Below are 25,865 nucleotides of genomic sequence, written 5' to 3'. Positions count from 1 at the left end.
CCTCTTTGAACAGTCGCAGCACAGCAGCGCCTCCGCCTTCTTCCGTTCCCCCTCTCCCCTCCCTCGGCGTCGCCCGCCGATCAGCTCAGACCCGATCGGCCGCGCGCCGCGAGTCCTGGGCTGGCAAAGCTCCCTCTGACCACAGCCCCGAGACGGAGCGGTCCGCGGCCGCCTGTGCTGCTGCGGGGTTCCGATGCAGCACCACGCGTACAGCCGCCTGGGGAGCTTCGGCGGCGGGGCGGGGGCGGCGCCGTCGCCGCCGTCGTCGCCGCGGCGGGCGTGGGGGAGGAGGCCGTCGGCCAAGGGCGGCGCGGGCGCGGGGAAGGCGGCGGGAGGGGGAGGCGCGGCGCGGCGGGCCGCGCGGGCGGTGCTGGCCGCGCTGCTGCGGCGGCAGGCCGTCTTCCTCTTCGCCCCGCTGCTCTACGTCGCCGCGATGCTGCTCTACATGGGCTCCATCTCCCTCGACGGCGTGCCCCGCATCATCTCCCGCCCCGCGCCCGGCTCGCTCTACCGCAGCCCGCAGCTGTACGCCCGCCTGCGCCCCGAAATGGACGCCGACAACGCCACGGACGCGGTGAGTGCCGCGCTGCCCCCTCCCCTCCCCTGCTCGTCCGTGGCCCCGGCCTGCTGGGCTGGAAGTTTGCGTTTGCGATCAAAGTGTTTGCTCGGTTTGGGTGACGAGCGAGTTCTGTGGATACTCGGGTTGTCGTAGGTGCGGCGATGGGTGGTTGGATCATTGGATGTGAGCTGACTTTCAGCGTGTCTTCAGAGACTGAACTATGTCGTTTTGTGCTTGTGGACAGTGGTGTGTATACTCGTTTGCTTTATGTGCTGCGTGCTGGTTAGGACAGATATGGGTTAGTTTTACCCCCAATTGCTGCAGAATTACTACAATACAATTGTGGAAATTTATGTGAGGGTGGATACCAGGGCAAACTAATGGTGTTTCACCTGTTGAAACATACTTCAGATTCTATGGGGGCCTAGTATTTTACTCGACTGGGAGAGAATGTGTATCTTGGTCTGAATCAGATAATCGTGGTTTCAGAATTTGTCAGATTAACTGCTTCAAGCAATAGCATGTGCGGAAATGTTGTAAATATCGCGGTATCACATATTGGCTTATGGAAAATCCAATGTAAACTATCCATCCAACAGTTTGCAATTCTGCTGGCCTAAAACAATTGCTTTTAAAAGTTGAATCTTATGAATGTGTGTACACAATGCACATGGTTAGGAGCATCTGGTTGAACATGACTTTCATATTAGTAGCGGTGATGACAGGTTAATTTATGATTCAAGTGTATGAAACCTGTGTATGCCTGATGGCCTCTCAACTCCTAAGGACTTGTTTTTCAGTGATAGCTCATGTTCATGTTGTATGCTATAAGAAAATTAGTATTTCATTCTATCGTGTCTTTCAGATACGTTTTTTTCCGCCACATTCTATTACCTATTCGTGTCTCTTATTTAGTTCACATACATGTGTTACTACTTACTAGTATTCTCATATTGCTACATTTTTGTAGCTAGCAACTGTATGGCGGCATGCTTACAAAGGTGGTGTTTGGCAACCTTGCATAAGCAATAATACCTATGGTATGTCAATTCAAAACTTCTGAATATTTCTCTGCATTTCTGATTTTCATGTACTGGTATCATTCTACTGATATATGGCTTGATGAATTTCAAAGAAGCCTAGCTTTGTTTTTCTGCACATTTACAATTGAGCGTTCTCTGATTTGTCGTAGGCACATTTTCTATATTTGATTGCCCTGGTATGAGTCCTACGAAAGTTACAGTTGCAAAACGACATGTACTTAATGTATTTGACAATTTGGCCACAGTGTATGAATTGCTCTATTTTGCTATTTTAGCTTATGGCAGATGCCATTTCGCACAAAGCATTTCATATTGAAGGAAGTTCAGATCAATAATTGGTTACTTATGTACTTTGGTAGGTTTGCCCGAACCAAACGGCTACATATATGTGGAGGCAAATGGTGGTTTGAATCAGCAAAGGACATCGGTAGGTACTTTCCATCAGTTGCTCTTTGTGACAATTACCAAAATAAATTTGTATTGTAAAGTTTGTAATTTACAAAGTGTTGCTCACTGATATTTCCTATCATTCTGCAGATATGCAATGCAGTCGCAGTTGCTGGTTTTCTGAACGCAACCCTTGTAATCCCAAATTTTCACTACCACAGCATTTGGAGGGATCCTAGGTCTCTCTCTTTTTGATATGCATCATGTTGATTGTAATCCTTATTGATGATGCTACTGGGTTTTCATACGCCGTACCACTATCTGTATATAGTCTTTTTGCACCATGTCTTTTGGTTAGGGTTGACAAAAATGAATTCATGGTTATTGATATCTTTTTCTGAACAACGACAGTTGCACTGTACTTAACTTCTACCATTCTCTACAATATAAAAGACTTCACAAACGATGACATGTATATTATGTTAACATTTTATTGCGCTAGATTCACACTAGAGAGCTCAGTTTGTTAGCTATGAACTGTTATCCTTGTTTTTGCTTGCTGTAGTGCCATGCTATGGTCATTGGATTCAAACATCAATATAACTACACAAATACATACTTAGTCAGTTAGGTTTAGTTCACATACATGTGTCACTTATTTAGTACACATACATGTGTCACTTTAATATACTATTGTACACGATAGCATGTTTCCATTTTATAAATTTGTGATGGCATGTGTTTCATGCATGGGCCTTCTGTTAGCTATGCAGAACTTCAAGGTTCTGGCAATTCTGAAAAATAATGCGCTGTTCATAAAATGTAAATCTCAGGGGTGTGTTTGGATGAGGGGATTTCTCAGAACTTGTTGTTCTTAGGTCAACTTTAATATGAACAAATCCTATTTATTTTGCCTAGAATTGCCAAGGTTTGATACTAATATTTATTTTTTGATACAGCAAATTCAGTGATATCTATGACCAGGACCACTTTGTCCAACGTTTGAAAAATGATGTTCGAGTGGTTGACAAGGTGCCTGGATTCATAATGGAGCGGTTTAGTAACAATTTGAGTAATGTTTATAATTTCAAGATAAAGGCTTGGTCTCCTATTCAATACTACAAAGATGTTGTTCTTCCGAAGTTGATTGAAGAAAGGTGAGTTGAAGCCAATTTGGTTATTGCAGCTCCGAAGAAAACGTTCTTCTGATATTATTGTGTTTAACTGTTATATGACCATTTAACGCTATTGTCTGTGAATAAATTATAGGCTCATAAGGATATCACCTTTTGCAAATCGGCTTTCAGTTGATGCTCCGCCTGCTGTTCAGCGACTGAGATGCCTGGCTAACTTTGAAGCCTTAAAGTTTTCTAAACCAATCACTGCTTTATCTGACACTTTAATTTCTCGAATGAGAGAAAAAAGTGTGGAAAACAACGGGAAATATGTAGCAGTGCATCTCCGTTTTGAAGAGGTTGGTTTTCTACTTTAAAAGACTGTTCTTCATTCTTCTGCATTCTTCTGTCTGAATTTCATTTGTGAAATATGGGCATGAACATGGTTACCAGACGAGGACCGTCATCCATTGTTTTTGTTTTTGCAGGATATGGTTGCGTTCTCTTGCTGTGTCTTTGACGGCGGTGATGAGGAAAAAAAGGAATTGGATGAGGCCAGGGAAAGAGGCTGGCGTGGAAAATTTACTAGGCCCGGACGTGTAATAAGGCCTGGAGCAATAAGGATGAATGGGAAATGTCCACTTACACCTTTGGAGGTATGCTAGTATGTAATGTTGGTGTTACTGCTACAAAAGATGCTTTAGAAATTTCATGATGAAGTGAATACAAGCTATATTTCCAGCAAATCTAGTCTGATTTCAGCAGCCGTTGGTGCTGATTATTTTTGTTACAGTCATTTACATGTCCATGTCGTATGTTGTTTAGGTTGGATTAATGCTTCGTGGAATGGGTTTCAGCAATAAGACTTCAATCTATTTGGCTTCTGGGAGAATATATAAAGCAGAGAAGAACATGGCTCCTCTCCTTGAAATGTTCCCTCTCTTACAGACAAAAGAAACATTGGCATCAGATGAAGAGCTTGCTCCGTTCAAGGTTTGTAGGAATTGGAGCTCTAAAGTCTTGCTTACTGAACTTTGAAGTATGCTGCTCTAACATAGCGCAATGTTTTCCAGAATTTCTCCTCGAGGATGGCAGCTATTGACTACAGCGTTTGTGTTCATAGTGAGGTTTTCGTGACTACTCAAGGTGGAAATTTTCCCCATTTCCTTCTTGGTCATAGAAGATACTTGTATGGTGGGCATTCGAAGACAATTAAGCCTGATAAAAGAAGATTGGCCATACTCTTTGACAGTCCGCGTATCGGGTATGTTATTGTGGTTCATGGCCAGAAAAAGATTACTTTTTCACTATGCATGATTTGGGATCATAAATACAGTATTATTTTGTTAAAACTGCACTCCCCTTTTATGCAGATGGAAGTCATTAAAACGCCAGCTGCTTAATATGAGATCGCACAGCGATGCCAAGGGTATTCAAATGAAAAGAGCAAATGAATCTGTATACACATTTCCAAGCCCTGACTGCATGTGCCATCCAAATAAATCAGAACGCCCTAAACCCATCCAGGCTAGATAGCATCTGCCATGACTGGTTTGAGTTGACTGATCCTGATTCATTTTGGCATCATTGTATAGTGTGATCATTCTTTGCGTGCAGTCTGGTGGTGTGATTTTCCGCCGTCAAGCACCCCCGTTGCAGTGTTGTTCATTCCATGGCCCTCATGTCGACCTTTGTAGAGACATGTTCAGGCCATTTTGATGTAGGCTAATTCTGGGGCTAACAATACACCGGTCCTCATCTACAATAGATGATGCATCTCTTAGGTCTTAACCATCTCTAGGCCTTCTTGGTGTGGTTGTAGACTTGTAGTGTTCCCTTGTACATTGCTAGGCTAGGAGGCAAACACAAATCATAATATATAATTCTTGAAGCGAAGACAGAATGTTCACTTTATTCTAATGCGTCGATGATTTTATTCTAATGTGCCCAATTTCGCTGTAATATCTTTTCTTTGGAGTAATCCAATGTGGGGTAGATTTGCACTAGTCTGAGCCCTGAGGGTTGCCTTCGTTGCTTTAACTTGTTGGCACTGCACTCGTACGAATTATTAGTTCGTCAGTTGAAAGAAGGAGAGCACCAAAAGGTGAAATTCTGTCGTTAGCTTTTGTCTCATGTTGGAAACATTATCTGGAGATTGTCTGAGCAATCATCAATCGAGTACACAGGTAAACAAGTGAGGTACCTCATTTTTTTATTATGCAGAGGACGTAAGCGGCAGTAATGTAAAGCAGCTTTCATAGCCGAGGCCGGTCACATGCCCGGTTTGGATGTTTGCAGTAGATGGAGCCTGTAGTCTGCTCGCATCATTACGAGGATACTTTGTGAAAAGAAGCTGGTGGGCTGCTCTGCTCTTCCCCTGAAATCTCTGGCGGATTTCTGCTTCAGTTAGGCTGCCAATTGCAAGTAAATCAAGGGCTCAACGTCCTGCGCGGTCTGGAAGACGAGACCTCATAAAGAAAACTTCAGTCCTCTTGCTGCTTTGGTAACATGAAAGTGCAGGGCATCACGCTTTCACCTAAACAAAAGTAATGCTAACTCCATTAATAGCACGCTTTCACCCAAACGAAAGTAAGGCCAACTCCCAACGCATGAGTTAGACGAACACAAAACGCCGGTCCAACGTGTGGAGCAAATGGACAAATGTCCGTTTTCTGTTCGCTTTCGACCCATTCATGGCCCAAATTTAGGCAGCATTTGCATCGAAACAGATAACACGCTCTTGTCCTCCCCTGGCCTGCCCACCGGGGACACGCCGTGCCCACTTTCCCTCCCATTCCCCAAAACCCTCCCGCTCCCTCTCCCCTCACTCCTCCTTGGCTGGCGTCCCAAAGAAACCCGGCTCTTTGGCCGCCACCGAGCGCCCCACGAGGAAGAAGAACGGCTCGAAGAAACCGCGGTCGGAGCTCACGCCGACAAAGCTCGCGCGGCTCGACCAGGAATCGGCCAAGAGGAGGGCTTGGTGGACAAGGGAGGCAGAGAAGAAAGCAGCCGCCGAATTCGCCGCCGAGGCCGCAGCCACGCAGCAGGTCGCGCAACACAAGGCCGTCGTCGACCAGCACGAGGCCATCCTCGCCAAGGCCACGCAGGCAGTGACGACGCAGGCCCTCGTCATGCTAGGGTTGTGCCGACCCGGGCCGGCCATTCTCTCTGTTGCCGCCATGGCCGCGGCGAGCACAGGCTTGTCGGCCTTTCGACCTCCGCAGTACCAGTCGCAGAGCTCCTCCATAACACCAGAGACGCTCGGGTTTCATCTGTCGCAGCCGCGTGGCCAGACTCGATTCTCCACGTCACCGGACGACAGCGTCATTGCGCTAGCCACCCCCACCACCCCGGCCGTCATCGACCTTAACGTCACGCCTGGGTTTAGTGGCGCTGGCCAGTCGTCCGACGGGATGCAAAGGAAGCAGCCCCGGTCGATTCCTATGGCCAACCTTCCCAGCGCCCGCAAGCTGTTTGACGAAATGCCAATCCCAACGCCGCGACCCTGACTACACCGCGTTCATGGAGAACGTCATCTACGAGGGTCGTGGCCAGGCCTTCCATGTCGACGGCCAAGGCCATGCCTACGATTCCGACGAGACCCATGTAGGAGATATGCCCTAGAGGCAGTAATAACAGTTATTTTGTATCTCCAAGTTTGTAATGAATGTTTATGATCCATGCTATAACTGCAATGATTCTCGAGTCTACAATATCCACGAGGCTCGGAGGGAACTCATATGCACGTGTGGTATTATAAACGGTAAAATATATTCCTAGTCTTGCCTCTAAGACTAGCTCAAGTATTGCATGATGATCCTGTTTCCTGATCATGGGCATGACTATGCCGGCAATTTTGAGGGCACAAGTTTGGTAGAACGCTTGTGTTGAATCAACCCGGATTGATGTTGTGCTATGAGATACCTTCGTCACAAGTTTATGGTTAATATCATTGAGATAGTTAATGTTTGCATAATTCCTTAGACCATGAGAGTATCAAGTTACTTCGTGCTTGCTTCGTGAACTTTGGGGTTTGTTAAACGTCATCCGTAACTGGGTGGCTATTACGACAGCTTTCGGGTTCACGAAAAGTATAGGAAGTAACAAGATAGCTCAAGATTGGGATTTGCTCCTCCGACGATGGAGAGATATACTTGGGCCCTCTCGGTGTAACGGCATCCATCATCGTCTGGCCAGACACATTGTGATTTGATCACTGGGATGCCGGAACACGGAAACGAGAAAAGAGAACAAAACCGGTAACGATGTAACTTGCATGGTGGAGAAATTGTTCGTCCATAGGCATGCAATAAATCTCACCTCGGGTGTTTGTGACATATCGCGAAGCAACAGGAATAGCTCACTGCAACTGGAGGTTCACTCGAATATTCATTCGTGTGGGTATAGGGGTCAATATGGGTGTCCACGGCTCCGATGTTGATCATTGATCGGAAGGGGTTCCAGGTCATGTCTATACTTCACCGAACCTATAGGGTCACACGCTTAAGGGTCATCTATCTGCTGAATACTAGACAGGGAGTCTGAGAGAAAATCACCGAAAAAGTTTCGGACACCGAAAAGTTTCGGACAGCGGAATCGTACCGCAGAGAGAGGTCATCGGATAAGTTTCGATGATACCGAAAAGTTGTTTCGGGATACACCATTAAGTCAAATTGTAATTCTTGGAGGATGCCAGAATCATTCTGGAAGCTTTTTGGAATTTTCTGAGATAAAAACCGGAAATGTTCCGGAGCTGCCGGAGCCACTTCAGATGCTTTTCGCAGATGAAAATCACTAAACCGGAATTGTTTCGGAACGCGTTGAAAATAATTTTGGTGGGTACTGGAAATGTTCTAAGCCCACATAAATATTTTCAGTTCGAACAGACGCTGAAAAATGTCGTCGTGAATAGTGAAAGTGCTTTTTGGGATATTTTATGGTGAGTCACCTTTTGGGATATCTCCAAAAGGCTTCTAGAAGGGCTTGGGGGCCAAGCATGCTCCTCATGGGGGTCCCCCAAGGGGGTTGGCCGGCCACATGTGTGGGGCTCCATGGAGCTCCACTTCACTCCCCATTATGCCCTTCATGTGTGACATTTGCATGGGGATTTTGGGTTTTTGTGAGCCATCCCTACCCCTTGGCTTTCCTATAAATAGAGGAGTGGGCAGCCCAAAGCTCATCCCTTGCTCTCATACACATGCCATGCATTATCTGGCTTCTTCTCTCCCTCCCACGAAAAGAGTTTCGTAGAGCCGTAAGGCTGTCTGGGTTCCGGCAGGAACTAGTTCTGGACGGCGAAGCCCTGCCGGATAGCTGACACCGTATGTGTGCAACCCCGTAGAGAGATTGTAGTTTCGATCTTTTGCCCGAGGGGCTGTTCGAGTGTCCTCCCGAAGGGCTGTCCGAGTCTCCGTCCGAGTTTCGAGGGTCCTCCCGAAGGGCTGTCCGTGACATTGTCCGGGGGACTGTCCGACCGCCTCCCGAAGGGCTGTCCGGAGAGGGAGTACATCCTCGCGGTTGGGAGGTTGTAAATCCTAGCTGCGGGGATCTGCACCGACGATCTACACCGACTCTTCTTCCGCTACGCTTCGAGTCGGTACGGATCAGATCAAACCTTGTATGCAGTCTCCATAGTGGTCCTGGGCGTGCTCGCTATACCGAAAATTTTCGTTTTCTGTCGCGTTCCCCTACAACCCAAAGCCAAAGCGGCCGCGGCCAAGATGGTGCCGACAACTTCGGTGCCCATGAAGAAGAGGCCGACGACCATGGCAACACATGGCATGAAGATGATGACATGTATTGCAAAGATGAGGAAGAAGAGGTCGACATTGCGAAGGAGCCATTGTTTATCGATGAGCTCACCCAAAGAGCCGAGGCACAAAGGAGGAACCAAAGCATTCGCACTGGATCATACAAAAAAGAAGAGGACACTTTGATTTGCGAGAGTTGGATGGAGATAGGCCAAGATCCCAAGACTGCCGAGCAAAAAGGATTCGTCTTTTGGGCGATAGTTCATAAAACCTTTCATGAGCGGAGTAAGTTTGTGCCCTACAAGTTTGCGAGCACCCGAGGCCTGAACTAGGGAGGCTTCGGTTGTGGACTATGCCCGTTCTTTTTGCAGGCTGGCAAGTGTGTCGGCCGCTGGCTTTGTTGCTGGCGAGAAAACTTATTCATTTTAAAGGCTGGCTAGTGTGCTGGCTGCTGACTTTGTTAACGGCGTGAAACTTGGGGCTTGACTGGCATACATTTGCCGGCCGCTGGCTTTATTGCCGACATGAACTATGGCCGATGGCATAAAGAGCTACGTCCGCCGACAAAATTACATTTGCAAAAATTTGCATGCACCTGGACGAGATGAATCCGCGCGTTGGGTGCACGGTTGTCTGACCCAAACGGACAAAATCCGGACAAAACAGATGTTCGTTTGGCATCGCGGATTGAAGTTGGCCTAACCATTCCTAAATTTGTACCAACAAATTTGTGTTCCAAGGTTTGGCTAACCAGAATCCATGGAGGCGAACTCGGACACTGTTTTATTGCGTGGATCCCACCATAGAGCATGCGCAATGTGCATTGTGACTGGAACCAGAGACGACAGATTGCCTGGTTGCGGTACTGCACATTGCAACTAGGAGAAATGAAAAGGGAGAAAGGGAAATGTGGTAGGAGAAAGAAGTGATTTTGTTTCTTCTCTTGAAGAGAAAGTTTTAGACACTAGATACAAAACAAAGAGAAACTTTAGTGCGAAGATGTGGGAAATTTTAGCGCTGGCAAAGGCACCCACAATGTGCGTGCTAGGCCAAGGACCTCAAGGTAGAATAGTCATGATGATAACTCTTTTCACACCTTTGGACCAAGGAATGATTGCAAGCTCATGCGCACTACAGGCATTTTGGAAGAATTAAGCTAGGATTTTATTTTCTATAGAAGCCATTCTGATCATACGATTGAGGCTGTCAATTTTTCTATTGAGAGCGTACTCATGACCCGAAAATGCATAGGAGCACTCATCTGATATCTTACGACTAAACAAGCATAGGGTTCCGAATCAATATATTAGTCCGGGTGTATTCGTTATTTTAGTTCAACGTATATTTTTCTTTAAGAGAAGCATAGGGTTGTATTCTTCTGCACACTCTTAATGATCTCTGAGGGATAATAAATGTGTTGACCCTCACGTTACAACACATCTAATATTCAGGTTGTCTAACTAGCGACTAATTAATCCGAAAAATATCTTTCACAAGTTTATGTTTTTACCAAGTTTTTAAATATTATTTCAACTTAAAAAATATGTTTAACTGATTTAAATCATTTCCAAGGTTTAGATAATGTGGAACAAGTTCCATGAAGTTATGTGTCTTCTGTAAAAACCGAGAACCTCGTCCCGATATAATAGAAGTAAATGGTGGATTTCATGGTTTTAAAAAGTTTACTTCCGTGAAAAGTCATGATACAAATTCCACAAAACTATGTCTTTTTAGGAAAATCAAAATTTTACTACGCTAATTTCTAGGATTAATGTTGCTTTTATATTTAGCTGATATGTCTGTAATTCTTCAATAAACAAACAAGGATCATCATCTGTCCGCGTGTGCCGGACTAGTATTTCTAACTACTTTGTAATTTTTTTTCTTGTAAGCACCGTATGTGGTTGTTGGGTGCTAGTGAACTTGTACCGTATACTATTAGTGTTAATATCAATCGTGTTCAAGTGAATTTTTTGTCGACTCGAATTCTTCTTTACGTACATTCATTTTTTAAGAGCGGACCGTAGACGTGTCAGTGTACGCCGGACCTCCATGTTCTTTATACTTGCGACAGTGAACCTTCACATCTTTTTCACTTCCGACACGACTAGTTTCCCACGGTAACAAACATCCCCCACGAATAGCTTTTATCTACATGCACTGTTTTACAAGATACAATCAAGGTGGCTAAGGGCACGAGCTGGCTTTCAAGGGAAGCACAAGCGAGGCTCTGATTCAGTCGTCATTGCTGCGGCTTGGTTGTTATGGAAGCAGAGGAACGCTAAGGTGTTCAATCGACCGGAACAAGTCAAGGACTGCAATGAGTTAGCTAGAGCCATTCTTGACGAAATTCACGACTGGCATAGTGTAGGTGTAGGTGTGGGTGGATTAGATCGTTTTGTGAGAGATCACGATTGATCTTCTTGTAGGTGTGTGTGGGTGCCCGGGTGATCGATGTTCGCATTGTAATTTTTTCCCTTTTATAAAAATATGATACACCATTGACGTATTCTTGAAAAAAAATACAATCAAGACGACGTGCACAAGTCTTTCATCCAGTTAATGTTTGCAGACTTTATCTGCCGAATTTACTATGATGTCCCGTCACGATGTTTTGTACTCTAATGTAGGCGCTGCACATATTTTAAATGACGCAGCACAGGTACATATTGTTCGGTTCTATGCGTTGATCGTGCATTCACACATAACAAATCATTTCGTCGGAAGTGGCACGCATCGAGAGCGGGCAAAGGATCGACCGTGATTTCGGAGCGTTGTGCCGCCAAGTGCTCCTAGTCCACACCCCTTTTGACCTCAGTTTCACAGTAGATTTAACATGAACTCTCATCTCATTTTCTTTTTCTTTTGAGAAGTCATGTCGATGATTGGTACACCATCAATCTTGTGCCCATAGTTATAGTTATAAAAAAGAGGAGAGTCAAGGATGTGCAAAATGTCTTCTTGAGTAAACATCAAAAGCGAATGAGCCTTTTTTTGCATCGTCCTTGTGTGACAATTCGAGGGGTGATTAGGTTTCCCAAGCCCGCCGCCACCACCTTCGAGCGCCCACCTCGCCGCCAACTGGCCCGCAACCGTGGCCAGGTCTCTCAGCGTCCTTCCCTTCACTGCTCTCTCTCCACTCGGGGTTGCTCCCTCCTTGACGCGACATCACCCCCGACACGTCCCTAGGCTGGATTCAACTTGGATGTCCATGGACGTGGTTAGCCACCTCCTTCAACGACCTGGTACACGGGCCGTGGGGGTTCGTGTGGATTTGAGCTTCCCGGAGTTGTCATCGCTTGGGTGATTGTCGTCAGTGGAGGGTTTACAGGATATTGAGGTGCGCTGGTGTGGCAGCCGTTAAAAATATGCCCTCGAGGCAATAATATTATATTTATTATATTTTCATGTTTATAATTAAGAGTTTATATTTCATGGTATAACTTCTATGATCCTTGAATATGCGATTCAGTGGAAAACTGTCGGGGATATCGTGTGACACATGCCAGGGGGTGGCTTATCATGGATGGGGACAAGAGTACGTCGCCGGGCTCTAGAAGCGGGAGTGAGCGAGACCGCATACGCCTGCGAATCTTACCCAGGTTCGGGGCTCTCCTCGGAGATAACACCCCTAGTCCTGCTCTGTGGGGTCTCCGCATGATCACTATGTCAACAAGGTGGCTACAAGGTTGCTCCTTGAGCTGTTTGGCTGGAGGAGGAAGAAGGGCAAGGCTAGCTCTACTCCTCTCTCTATGTGGTGTGTCTGATCTCTAAGGTTGTGAACCCCTCGCATGGAGAAGCTTGGGGGGTTTATATAGGCCTACCCCCAAGGATACAATGGTAATCCGGCTGGGTGTAGGACCCGGCTGTCAGTGTCTCTAGTCGCTAGCTTCTTCGCCGACTGCTGGGGCCCGCCGCCTGGTGGGTCCCGCCGACTGCCGTGATCTCGGCCGACAGGTAGGGCCCGCCGCCTGCGGGCCATGTTGACTGCTTTATATTGTAGCCTCGCCCCTGATGACGGAGGCTTTGTTGGGGGAGCGTGGCTACAGTCCCGCCGCCTGGCGGGCGCTCACTGTAGCCACACCCCATCTCATCTGGTTAATGGCGCACAGACTCCAAGGGGGAAATGGCCGCCTGCTAGGAGTCGGCCCACCCTTGTTGCTGCCTGCTTGGGGTTCGCCGCCTGTCGGTGTCAAAACCGGCCGATCTCGGGTAGGGGATCCCGAACTGTGCACCTGAGGATCGAAGGTAACAGGAGGCAGGGGATACAATGTTTACCCAGGTTCGGGCCCTCTTGATGGAGGTAATACCCTACTTCCTGCTTGATTGACTTTGATGAATATAGGGGTTACAAGAGTTGATCTACCTCGAGATCGTAATGGCTAAAACCTAGATGTCTAGCTTGTATGATTGTGATTGCCTCTACGGACTAAACCCCCCCGGTTTATATAGACACCGGAGGGGCCTAGGGTTGTACAGAGTCGGTTTGTAGAGAAAGGAATCTTTATATCCGAACGCCAAAGCTTGCCATCCACGCAAAGTAGAGTCCCACCCGGACACGGGGGAAAGCCTTCTATCTTGTATCTTCACGGCCCACCAGTCCGGCCCACATCACATAGCCCGGACGCCCGGGGACCCCCTAATCCAGGACTCCCTCAGTAGCCCCTGAACCAGGCTTCAATAACGATGTGTCCAGCGCGCAGATTGTCTTCGGCATTGCAAGGCATGCTCCTCCCCTGAATACTCCAAAAGAACTATATCCGGATCTGTATAATAGTTACAATCCTGAACCACAAGGGCAATATACTTGGACAAAACAAGTCATGTCTACTGACAGCTTTTCCGGCGAGACGTTATGTTCTAGCCTTATTATTATTTCGAACCAATTTTTCAACCTCCCGCTTCGCGTTTCGAGGTGCGGTCTTTATTGACACGTCTTGTCAAAGCAGAGATCGTATCCCCTTATCGCGGGATTCTTATCAATACGGGTTTGGGTAATCCAACCGTGCCGTTCGTATGACCCCTTGGGAATAGGCGAGTTTTAAGGCTTGTGGGGGGAAGCTTGATATTCACTGCCTTTATAAGAAGATAAGGATCCATCTTTTTACCCCACGCCTTCTTCCTCCTTAGCCCATCCGCTCCTGAGCTCCAACGCCCAAGTTCCAAACTTTCCCCTCGCCACCAACCACTCCAGCCATGTCCGGATCCGGCTCGCAAGGCAAGTGGATGGCCTCCTCCGTGACAAAGAAGGACATCAAGGAGCTTCGGGAGGTGAGGTATTTGACAGCGGAGATCAAACACAGACTCCCTGCCAAAGAGCAGGTTATCCCCACTCGAGAGCCCGGCGAGAGGGTTGTATTCATCCCTCACTTTCTCCGCGGACTAGGGTTTTCCCTACACCCCTTTGTCCGAGGTCTCATGTTCTATTACGGGCTAGATTTTCACGATCTAGCCCCGAACTCCTTCCTCCACATCTCGGCGTTTATCGTCGTGAATGAGGCATTCCTCGGCATCCCTCCACACTTCGGCCTGTGGCTCAAGATTTTTAATGTGAAGCCGAAGGTGGTCGACGGGCAACACGCAGATTGTGGCGGTGCCATGGTGAGCAAACTTCCCAAAGTTATCTGGCCCAAAGGGGCCTTCGTGGACACCGTCAAGATATGGCAGTAGGAGTGGTTCTACATCACTGAACCCCGCGGCACCAAGTGGGCGGCCGCCCCTACGTTTAGATACGGACCCCCTCTGCGGCTTGCATCATGGACCAACAAGGGTCTGGATTGGGGATCATCCAACGAGGTGCTGATGCTGAAGAAGCGCATCAAAAATATCATAGAGAAGAACGTCAGCCTCACAGATGTGATACAGGTGATGCTCATTCGCCGGTCCCTTCCCTGCCAATGCCGGCCTCTCCGCATGTGGGAGTTCAATCCGGAAGGGCAACGGACCCTGAAGCGATTCTTCGGCACGACGCATGAAGCAATCTGGAAGCTACTTTTTAAGACCCAAAAGTCGTGGCCAGAGACGTCCGAGGACATTGGCCTCGACTGCAATCATCCAGCCTCCCCAGTAAGTGCTACCTTTCCGAACTTAACTTAGTTCATTAACCAAAAGAGGGGGTGTACTGAGAATTCCATCCTGTAAAACAGAGCTGGATGAAGAAGGCGGAACGGGTCAGATGCCCAGCTCCATTGCTCGAAAACCCAGCAGATCCTCTTCTAATGAAGATGCTGGTCCTGGCGCCATATCAAGCGCTGGAGAAAAAGGTCTAGAAGAAGAACAAGGGAGCCAAAGATGGCCCCCCCGCAAAGGTACTCCGGACGCGGTGTCCGGAGAGACCAATACTCACTCCTCCGAGGAAGATGAAGACGAAGAGGAGGAGGAGGTAGAAAGCAATCCTTCCCCGAAGGGGAGGAAGAAGAAGAAGGCGGCTTCTGAAGACCCCGAGGCGGGGTCGTCCAAAAGGGAAAAATTATCCCTCCCAGACGGCTCAGATTCGGACGCCGAAGCCATCCCCGAGTGGCGCCCTAGGCCGAAGCCCCTCGCCGAAACATAAGTATCCAAGGATGCCTTACATAAGTTTAATTTGGTCTTTATGATTACGGTCCTAACCCATTGTATGGTGCAGTCCGGCCCGCGATCTCCCCCAACAATCGTCGGAGGGGAATTCTTTAGATCCGAGGATGATGGAGAGTGAGTCGCCTCCACGAGACTCCCCGCCAACCGCTGCGGACGACACCGAAGTGTTGTCCCACATGGCCTCTCCAGGCAAGGAGCGGTACGGGAGACCGCAAGAACGACGCCAGAGGGTAATGCCTTTGCTGCCGACAACATGGGGGGAGCAATCCCCATGAAGACCGACGGCGGGGGCCTTGATCAGTTCGGCCCCCAGCCGAACCTCGTTCCGAAAACCCAAACAGTTCCAGAACCGAATAAGCGACCCCCTTCAAGCGAGGGGGTGTCGACTCATGCGGCCACCTCCACTAGTTCGGAGGTGCCGAACACCCTGATGGAGGCACTACAACGTGCTTCCATGTCGGAGGAGCACCGCACCCTAATGGGTGTGGTGGTTGAAAATGTTCAGTCCACCAAGAACGGACTGAACGAGGTCGTCACTAGCCTGCTAACAGGTTTCGAGGTATGCAATGTAATATTCCTGACCACTTTTCATATGAAAAGATGCCTGTGTATAGCTAGTAGCCCCTGAGACTCTGATCGTCCCTTTTGCTAGAAAAAAAGGGGGGGACAGAGGATCAATAATTTTCGCAGGAGATAATATACTTGTATACGTTGAAATGTAGGCTTCACTGTTAGCGGCGCCGCTCATGCCGCCAAGGTATCGGAACTGAAACGTAAGCTGGGGCTGGCCGATGAGGATCTAGTCCGCATCAACAAGGGATTGGATGAGGCGCAAGGTATGTTTTAGAACACTTTGTTCATGCCTGTATTAATATGCAGATTTTGTGTCAAAGCTCATGCGCTGCTATGTGTATGATTGCAGGTAGCACGATTGCGGCTGAGACCCTTTAGGGTGAACTCTCCCAGGCCAAGGAGCAGGCAAGGGTGAACAAGGCGGCCGCCGATAAAGCAGCCGAGGATTTGAAGTCCGAGCAGGCTGTCCGCTGCCAATATGAGGAGCGGTTGGCCAAATTGGAGCAGGCGCTCAAGGATGCCGCCAACAAGTGCGAGTCCCTGGAGGAGAGGAGCAAAGCCCAGGAGACCGATCTTGCCCAGGCCCTGAAAGAGGCCGAGGAAGCGTGGGCCAAATCCCGAGTGTCTCGCGAGGAGATCCAGCAAGCCGAGCAGAGAGCGGCTGGTAAGCCTTTTCCTTTACGGAGTATATTCAGTCATTAGAAGTATGTTTTAATCACGCGGCTGTGGATTGCTCCAGATGTATTTGCGGATCTTCTAAGAGTACCGCCAACGCCGCGCAGTTCTTCCGGGCTCAGGAGGGACATGCGACGGAGGGGCTATTCTGGTCACAGTTCGAGGCGCGGGAGCGCCCAGATGCTAAATGACCAGATGGCGTGGTGGGCTGAGCTGCATAAGATGGCCGGATTGGCCATGAGGGACGTCATAGTCCGGCTGTGGCCGACCGAACCCGTTCCAAGCAGCTATTTTGTCCTAGTGTAGCGACTTGTTGACGCACTGCCCCGTATTGACGCAGTCAAGCGGTCGTCATGTATAGAAGGCGCGCGGCTGGCCTTTGCTCGTGTCAAGATGCACTGGGTCAAGAGGAAGGCAGCCAGCGTGGCCATTGAAGGTCCGCTCGGAGACAAGGTCCACCGTACGCCGGGGCGCTATTTTGAAGATGTTCTGGAAGGTGCCCGCTTGATAGAGGGCCAGTGCTCAAAGGACATCTTGTTCGAGTAGATGTATCCGGACAACCCGGACAATGTGTTATAAACCAAGGATGTGTAATATATTTATGTTTGTTTGTCTTTAAAAGCATTTTTCCTCCTGTGCGGCCGGTTGTATCACTAAGAGTTTCCCATCGTCGGCTTCAGCCCCCACGTAGGTACTAAGGGGGTGTTCGGAATAGCACATGACCACGCGTTAATCCAATGTCTTGGTCCGTAAAGGAGGTGTCAGTGCAGCAAACCAGGCAATCGGATTATGTGGCTTTACCACTCTCACTTAGCCATAGGAGTTTGACAATGGGGTTGTAAGATAGCCCCTGGTGCGTATGCGGCTATCGAACTTAGATGCCTTAGACACGTGACTGAAAGAAGCCAGCCCTTCGTGTAATACGGAAAAAATTGCTAGAGATTTAATAAGTCGCCGAATTGCTGACCAGCTCTCGTCGCATCACGACGGTCAGTTTTCGGCTTTCTCTACTGAGGTGCTTAACTGGGCCAGCCGGAAACACAATCGTAGTAGTTCTCCCTTTACCACCTTAGCCGAAAACGGAACGTAAGGTAGCAAGCACAGGAGCCGGGCAACCCAACTATTGACCAAAGACGTGATTCGGAGCCGATGCATATAATGCAGTATTTGGGACGCCGAAGTGTACTCTGAGAGTGTTCAGGCTTTCTATTGTTGAAGATATATGTATGGCTTGAATAGAGCCCGGGGCGATTTAAGTCGTACCAAGGTGTATACGCCAATTTGGACGTGAAGTGGAAAAACAGATTAAAAATAAGCCAATACCGAACAGGGTTGGGCGAAAAATGTTTCCATTATAGCTTGATTAGTACATCAAAACATATTTTGTACAGAGGATGCGATAAGCATCATGGCCATTTTACATGCCGAAGACAAGGGAAAGCTGTATACAGGTCCTAAAATTAAAAAGATGATCTTAAAGATCCTTTGGACACTCTGCCGCACGTCTGCGCCGCTTTTCGCCTTGGTGTATGATCCTTTGAGGGGATCAACAATCGAGTATGCATAAGGGGCCTAGGAGGGGGCCCTAGTTACCATCAGAAGTTGATCTGGGTTGTAAAGAACCTGAAAAATAAAAACAAGAAGAAAAAGGTGGAACAATATGGAGGTCCGGGTAGGGTCGAGCCGTACCGTGGACCGTAGGTTTAGCATGCCTCCGTCCTTGCCCATCGTATCTTTAACGCGTAGTTATGTACGCGAGGTACGTATGCTGCTAGCAGGCTGGGGCATTGACGGAGGCCGAATTGCTAATCTAGCTCTGGATGAGCCGGACTGTTGTTCTGCAGGGTAGACCGGACTCATTTAATAGTGTCCGGGGGCTTGACTACCAATGTAGTATTCGGCTTAGCGAGCCCCCCTGCACCTCGGCTGCGAGGGCCGCGGTATGCTCCTCTGTATGGAGGGAGCGCTCCATGTTTCCATTGACTGTTATAACGCCACGTGGTCCAGGCATCTTGAGATTTAGATAAGCATAGTGCGGGACTGTGCTACCTCTTGAGCACTGCGTTGGTTTTCCCTTGAAGAGGAAAGGGTGATGCAGTAAAGTAGCGTAAGTATTTCCCTCAGTTTTTGAGAACCAAGGTATCAATCCAGTAGGAGACCACACTCAAGTCCCACGCACCTACACAAACAAATAAGAACCTTGCAACCAACACGATAAAGGGGTTGTCAATCCCTTCACGGCCACTTGCAAAAGTGAGATCTGATAGAGATGATAAGATAATATTTTTGGTATTTTTATGATAAAGAGTGAAACTAAAGAAAGCAAAATAAACGGTAATAGAAATAACGGTAGATTAATATGATAGAGAATAGATCCGGGGGCCATAGGTTTCACTAGTGGCTTCTCTCAAGAGCGTAAGTATTACGGTGGGTAAACAAATTACTGTCGAGCAATTGATAGAATTGAGCATAGTTATGAGAATATCTAGGTACGATCATGTATATAGGCATCACGTCCGCGACAAGTAGACCGACTCCTGCCTGCATCTACTACTATTACTCCACACATCAACCACTATCCAGCATGCATCTAGAGTATTAAGTTCATAAGAACAGAGTAACGCTTTAAGCAAGATGACATGATGTAGAGGGATAAACTCAAGCAATATGATATAAACCCCATCTTTTTATCCTCGATGGCAACAATACAATACGTGTCGTTTCCCCTACTGTCACTGGGATCGAGCACCGCAAGATTGAACCCAAAGCTAAGCACTTCTCCCATTGCAAGAAAGATCAATCTAGTAGGCCAAACCAAACTGATAATTCGAAGAGACTTGCAAAGATAACCAATCATACATAAAAGAATTCGGAGGAGATTCAAATATTGTTCAAAGATAATCTTGATCATAAACCCACAATTCATCGGATCTCGACAAACACACCGCAAAAGAAGATTACGTCGAATAGATCTCCAAGAGAATCAGGGAGAACTTTGTATTGAGATCCAAAGAGAGAGAAGAAGCCATCTAGCTAATAACTATGGACCCGAAGGTCTAAGGTAAACTACTCACACATCATCGGAGAGGCTATGGTTGAGGGAGTCCTGGACTAAGGGGTCCTCGGGCGTCCGGCCTGTTATTCATTGGGCCGGACTGATGGGTTGTGAAGATACAAAGGTCGAAGACTATACCCGTGTCCGGATTGGACTTTGCTTGGCGTGGAAGGCAAGCTAGGCGACCAACTATGAAGATTCTTTCTTATGTAACCGACTCCATGTAACCCTAGATCTCTCCGGTGTCTATATAAATCGGAGAGCATAGTCCGGATAGGACACATTCATTACCATATTCATACAGGCTAGACTTCTAGGGTTTAGCCATTACGATCTCGTGGTAGATCAACTCTTGTAACACTCATATTCATCAAGATCAATCAAGCAGGGAGTAGGGTATTACCTCCATAGAGAGGGCCCGAACCTGGGTAAACATCGTGTCCCCCGTCTCCTGTTACCATCGATCCTAGACGCACAGTTCGGGACCCCCTACCCGAGATCCGCCGGTTTTGACACCGACATTGGTGCTTTCATTGAGAGTTCCACTGTGCTGTTAGAAAAGGGCTCGATGGCCCCTTCAATCGTCAGTAATGACGTTGTCCAGGGAGAAACCTTCCTCCCCGGACAGACCTTTGTATTCGGCGGCTTCGTACTGCGGGCCAACTCGCTTGGCCATCTGGAGCAGATCGACAGCTACACCCCTGGCCATCAGGTCAGATTTGGAAGCTTGAACTACGTCGCGGATATCCGTGGAGACTTGATCTTCAAGGGATTTGAGCCCGCGGCGATCGCTCCCCCTCACCCGATGAACGTGACTTAAATCTGTCATCGGATCACACCCAGGAGATGGTTCCTGCTGCTGCAACGGCCTTAGAGCCAAAGCAGATCATGCCATCCGAGGCCGCAGAGTCCGCGGCGTTGGAGCCGCACACGGACTCAACGCCCTGCAATATTTGCTTTAACGGAACTTCAGACTTGTCTCCGGCTATAAGTTCCGGACTGTGTACTCCCACGAACACCGAGCTAGATCGGTTATCGATCTTCGAGTTCAGCGCCGCTGACGTTTTCCAGCACTCGCCTTTGGGTGACGTGCTAAAATCTTTAAAGAATTTGTCCTTGGAGAAGGACTCATAGCCGAACTACGTCCGGTTCGAGCTAGAGACGGATGACGAAGAATTTTGCTTCCCACCCGCCACCCACTTCATAGCCACCATCGATGACTTAACCGACGTGCTTGACTATGGCTCCGAAGACATCGACGGTATGGACGACGATGCCGATAAGGAGCAAGGCCAAGACCCGCCATTCACCGAATGTTGGACGGCTACCTCTTCGTACGACGTGTACATGGTTGATACACCCAAAGGATCTGGCGACGACAAAGAAGAGCCAGATGTGAATAAAACCTCTGAGACTCAGTCCAAGCGTCGACGCCCCAAACGCCGCCCTAAGCCTCGTCGCTCAAAGGACGGCAACACCGGCACCGGAGAAAATAGTACTCCAGGCGACGCCGAAAACAATGAAGACCCTGTCGGAGCTGCATCCGATCAGGAGGAACACGGCAACAGGCAAGACAACCTTGATGAACAGGCCATAGAAGATGACTCGGAGGACGATAGTTACCGTCCACCCTCCGAGGAGGAGACAAGCCTCGGCAACGAAGACTTCATCGTGCATGAGGATCCTCTGGAGCAGGAGCGCTTTAAGCTTCAGCTCATAGCCACTGCAAGGAGCCTGAAAAAGAAACAGCAGCAGCTTCAAGCTGAACAAGATCTGCTCGTCGACAGATGGACTGATGTCCTGACAGCCGAAGAATACGGCCTCAGGCGCCCAGCCAAGAGCTACCGAAACGCAGACTGCTACCTCAATTCGATGAGGAAGCACCGGAGCACACATCTCCCTCGCGTAATGCGGAACGACCACCATGTGGTCGAGACAGGGCGGCCGACCGGCCACCCCGCGGCTGGGATAAAGCGGCAACTCAGGCCGAACAGTAGCCTACCCCACCACCCCGTAAAAATAGAGACGAAAGAGTTCAGGGTCACACGTACGACCTCCGGCAGATACTGGACAGTAGAACAGGACATACAAGATCGATCTACGGATCACGAGGACGTGCTTCGAGGCACGACGACGGCTACCTATTCGGACGTGACAAACCTAACCACGCCCGAGCCGAATGCCGCAGACGGACTCCATCAGAGCTCCGCTGCAATGCGGCCCGCTACAGAGGCGCTACGCACCCTCTCTGCTTCACAGACGAGGTGCTGGATCACGAATTCCCCGAGGGGTTCAAGCCTGTCAACATTGAAGCATACGACGGCACAACCGATCCTGTAGTATGGATCGAGAATTTTATTCTCCATATCCATATGGCTCGAGGAGATGACCTCCACGCCATCAAATACCTCCCATTAAAGCTCAAAGGACCAGCTCGACACTGGTTAAATAGCCTGCCTAAGAATTCCATCGGCAGCTGGGAAGACTTGGAAGAGGCTTTCCTTGATAACTTCCAAGGAACTTATGTCCGACCACCAGATGCTGATGACTTAAGCCACATAGTTCAACAACCTGGAGAATCAGCCAGAAAATTCTGGACTAGGTTCCTAACCAAAAGGAACCAAATTGTTGACTGTCCGGATGCCGAGGCCCTAGCAGCCTTCAAACACAGCATCCGTGATGAATGACTAGCACGCCACCTCGGCCAAGAAAAGCTGAAGTCTATGGCAGCCCTTACGACACTCATGACTCGCTTTTGCGCGGGTGAGGACAGCTGGCTGGCTCGTAGTAAAAACACAGCCAGCGAGGCAGGCCCCACTGAGGCCAAGAACAGCACCGGCAAGCTCCGGCGCAATAGACACAAACGCCGAAGCAATGGCGACAACACCGATGACACCACAGTCAACGCCGGATTCAGTGGCTCCAAGTCCGGCCAACGGAAGAAGCCCTACAAAAGAAACAACGAAGGACCTTCCTGAAGGAAATATGCCCTAGAGGCAATAATAAAGTTATTATTTATTTCCTTATTTCATGATAAATGTTTATTATTCATGCTAGAATTGTATTAACCAGAAACATAATACTTGTGTGAATACATAGACAAACAGAGTGTCACTAGTATGCCTCTACTTGACTAGCTCGTTGATCAAAGATGGTTATGTTTCCTAGCCATAGACATGAGTTGTCATTTGATTAACGGGATCACATCATTAGGAGAATGATGTGATTGACTTGACCCATTCCATTAGCTTAGCACTTGATCGTTTAGTATTCTGCTATTGCTTTCTTCATGACTTATACATGTTCCTATGACTATGAGATTATGCAACTCCCGTTTACCGGAGGAACACTTTGTGTGCTACCAAACGTCACAACGTAACTGGGTGATTATAAAGGTGCTCTACAGGTGTCTCCGAAGGTACTTGTTGGGTTGGTGTATTTCGAGATTAGGATTTGTCACTCCGATTGTCGGAGAGGTATCTCTGGGCCCACTCAGTAATGCACATCACTATAAGCCTTGCAAGCATTGTAACTAATGAGTTAGTTGCGGGATGATGTATTACGGAACGAGTAAAGAGACTTGCCGGTAACGAGATTGAACTAGGTATTGAGATACCGACGATCGAATCTCGGGCAAGTAACATACCGATGACAAAGGGAACAACGTATGTTGTTATGCGGTTTGATGATAAAGATCTTCGTAGAATATGTGGGAGCCAATATGAGCATCCAGGTTCCGCTATTAGTTATTGACCGAAGACATGTCTCGGTCATGTCTACATTGTTCTCGAACCCGTAGGGTCCGCACGCTTAAAGTTCGATGACGGTTATATTATGAGTTTATGTGTTTTGATGTACCGAAGGTAGTTCGGAGTCCCGGATGAGATCGGGGACATGACGAGGAGTCTCGAAATGGTCGATACGTAGAGATCGATATATTGGACGACTATATTCGGACATCGGAAAGGTTCCGAGTGATTCGGGTTTTTTTCGGAGTACTGGAGAGTTATGGGAATTCGCCGGGGAGTATATGGGCCTTATTGGGCTTTAGGGGAAAGAGAGAGGAGAGGCTGGGCGCCCCCCAAGGCCTAGTCCGAATTGGATTAGGGGGAGGGGCTGTGCCCCCTCCTTCCTTCTCTTCTCTCTCCCCTTTGCTTGACTCCTACTCCTACTACTTGGAAGGGGGGGGAATCCTACTCCCGGTGGGAGTAGGACTCCTCCTAGGGCGCACCATAGAGAGGGCCGGCCCTCCCCCTCCCCCACTCCTTTATATACGGGGAGGGGGGCACCCCTTGGAGACACAACAGTTGATCATTGATCTTTTAGCTGTGTGCGGTGCCCCCTCCACCATAGTCCACCTTGATAATATTGTAGCGGTGCTTAGGCGAAGCTCTGCGTCGGTAGAACATCATCATCGTCACCACGCCGCCGTGCTGACGGAACTCTCCCTCAACACTTGCCTGGATCGGAGTTCGAGGGACGTCATCGAGCTGAACGTGTGCTGAACTCGGAGGTGCCGTGCGTTCCGTACTTGATCGGTCGGATCATGAAGACGTACGACTACATCAACCGCGTTGTGCTAACGCTTCTGCTTTCGGTCTACGAGGGTACGTGGACAACACTCTCCCCTCTCGTTGCTATGCATCACCATGATCCTGTGTGTGCGTAGGAATTTTTTTTGAAATTACTACGTTCCCCAACAGTGGCATCTGAGCCTGGTTTTATGCGTAGATGTCATATGCACGAGTAGAACACAAGTGAGTTGTGGGCGATATAAGTCATACTGCTTACCGGCATGTCACACTTTGGTTCGGCGGTATTGTTGGATGAAGCGGCCCGGACCGACATTACGCGTACGCTTACGCGAGACTGGTTTTACCGCCGTGCTATGCACACATGTGACTAGCGGGTGTCAGTTTCTCCAACTTTAGTTGAACTGAGTGTGGCTACGCCCGGTCCTTGCGAAGGTTAAAACAGCACCAACCTGACAAACTATCGTTGTGGTTTTGATGCGTAGGTAAGAACGGTTCTTGCTCAGCCCGTAGCAACCACGTAAAACTTGCAACAACAAAGTAGAGGACGTCTAACTTGTTTTTGCAGGGCATGTTGTGATGTGATATGGTCAAGGCATGATACTATATTTTATTGTATGAGATGATCATGTTTTGTAACCGAGTTATCGGCAACTGGCAGGAGCCATATGGTTGTCGCTTTATTGTATGCAATGCAATCGCCCTGTAATTGCTTTACTTTATCACTAAGCGGTAGCGATAGTCGTAGAAGCAATAGTTGGTGAGACGACAACGATGCTACGATGGAGATCAAGGTGTCGCACCGGTGACGATGGTGATCATGACGGTGCTTCAGAGATGGAGACCACAAGCACAAGATGATTATGGCCATATCATATCACTTATATTGATTGCATGTGATGTTTATCTTTTATGCATCTTATTCTGCTTAGATCGACGGTAGCATTATAAGATGATCTCTCACTAAATTATCAAGGTATAAGTGTTCTCCCTGAGTATGCACCGTTGCGAAAGTTCTTCATGCTGAGACACCACGTGATGATCGGGTGTGATAGGCTCTACGTTCAAATACAACAGGTGCAAAACAGTTGCACACGCGGAATACTCAGGTTAAACTTGACGAGCCTAGCATATAACAGATATGGCCTCGGAACACTGAGACCGAAAGGTCGAGCGTGAATCATATTGTAGATATGATCAACATAGTGATGTTCACCATTGAAACTACTCCATCTCACGTGATGATCGGTCATGGTTTAGTTGATTTGGATCACGTGATCACTTAGATGATTAGAGGGATGTCTATCTAAGTGGGAGTTCTTAAGTAATATGATTAATTGAACTTTAATTTATCATGAACTTAGTCCTGGTAGTATTAGCATATCTATGTTGTAGATCAATAGCTCGCGTTTAGCTCCCCTGTTTTATTTTTTGATATGTTCCTAGAGAAAACTATGTTGAAAAATGTTAGTAGCAATGATGCGGACTTGGTCCGTGATCTGAGGATTATCCTCATTGCTGCACAGAAGAATTATGTCCTTGATGCACCGCTAGGTGACAGACCTATTGCAGGAGCAGATGCAGACGTTATGAACGTTTG

The 25,865-nt window shown here is 48.1% G+C and overlaps 1 protein-coding gene across 2 annotated transcripts; it reads left to right on the top strand.

The window, feature by feature from the left end:
• The first annotated feature begins 10 nt into the window (after positions 1-10).
• On the top strand, positions 11-5,018 carry LOC123079707 (protein ESMERALDA 1). Of its 2 annotated transcripts, none has more exons than XM_044502505.1 (10): positions 11-574; positions 1,530-1,599; positions 1,962-2,029; positions 2,140-2,228; positions 2,949-3,146; positions 3,259-3,463; positions 3,593-3,760; positions 3,930-4,097; positions 4,178-4,368; positions 4,478-5,018. In XM_044502505.1, exons 1-10 carry the CDS (start codon positions 194-196, stop codon positions 4,638-4,640), a joined length of 1,701 nt encoding a protein of 566 aa, XP_044358440.1. In that variant the 5' UTR covers positions 11-193; the 3' UTR covers positions 4,641-5,018. The 2 variants fall into 2 exon arrangements, with proteins under 2 accessions (XP_044358440.1, XP_044358441.1); XM_044502506.1 differs by having other exon boundaries at positions 33-574; positions 1,534-1,599.
• The last annotated feature ends 20,847 nt before the right edge of the window (positions 5,019-25,865 follow it).

Source organism: Triticum aestivum, chromosome 3D, assembly GCF_018294505.1.
Source record: "Triticum aestivum cultivar Chinese Spring chromosome 3D, IWGSC CS RefSeq v2.1, whole genome shotgun sequence".
NCBI classification, from domain to species: Eukaryota; Viridiplantae; Streptophyta; class Magnoliopsida; order Poales; family Poaceae; genus Triticum; species Triticum aestivum.
This window is presented reverse-complemented; position numbering and strand designations above follow the sequence as displayed.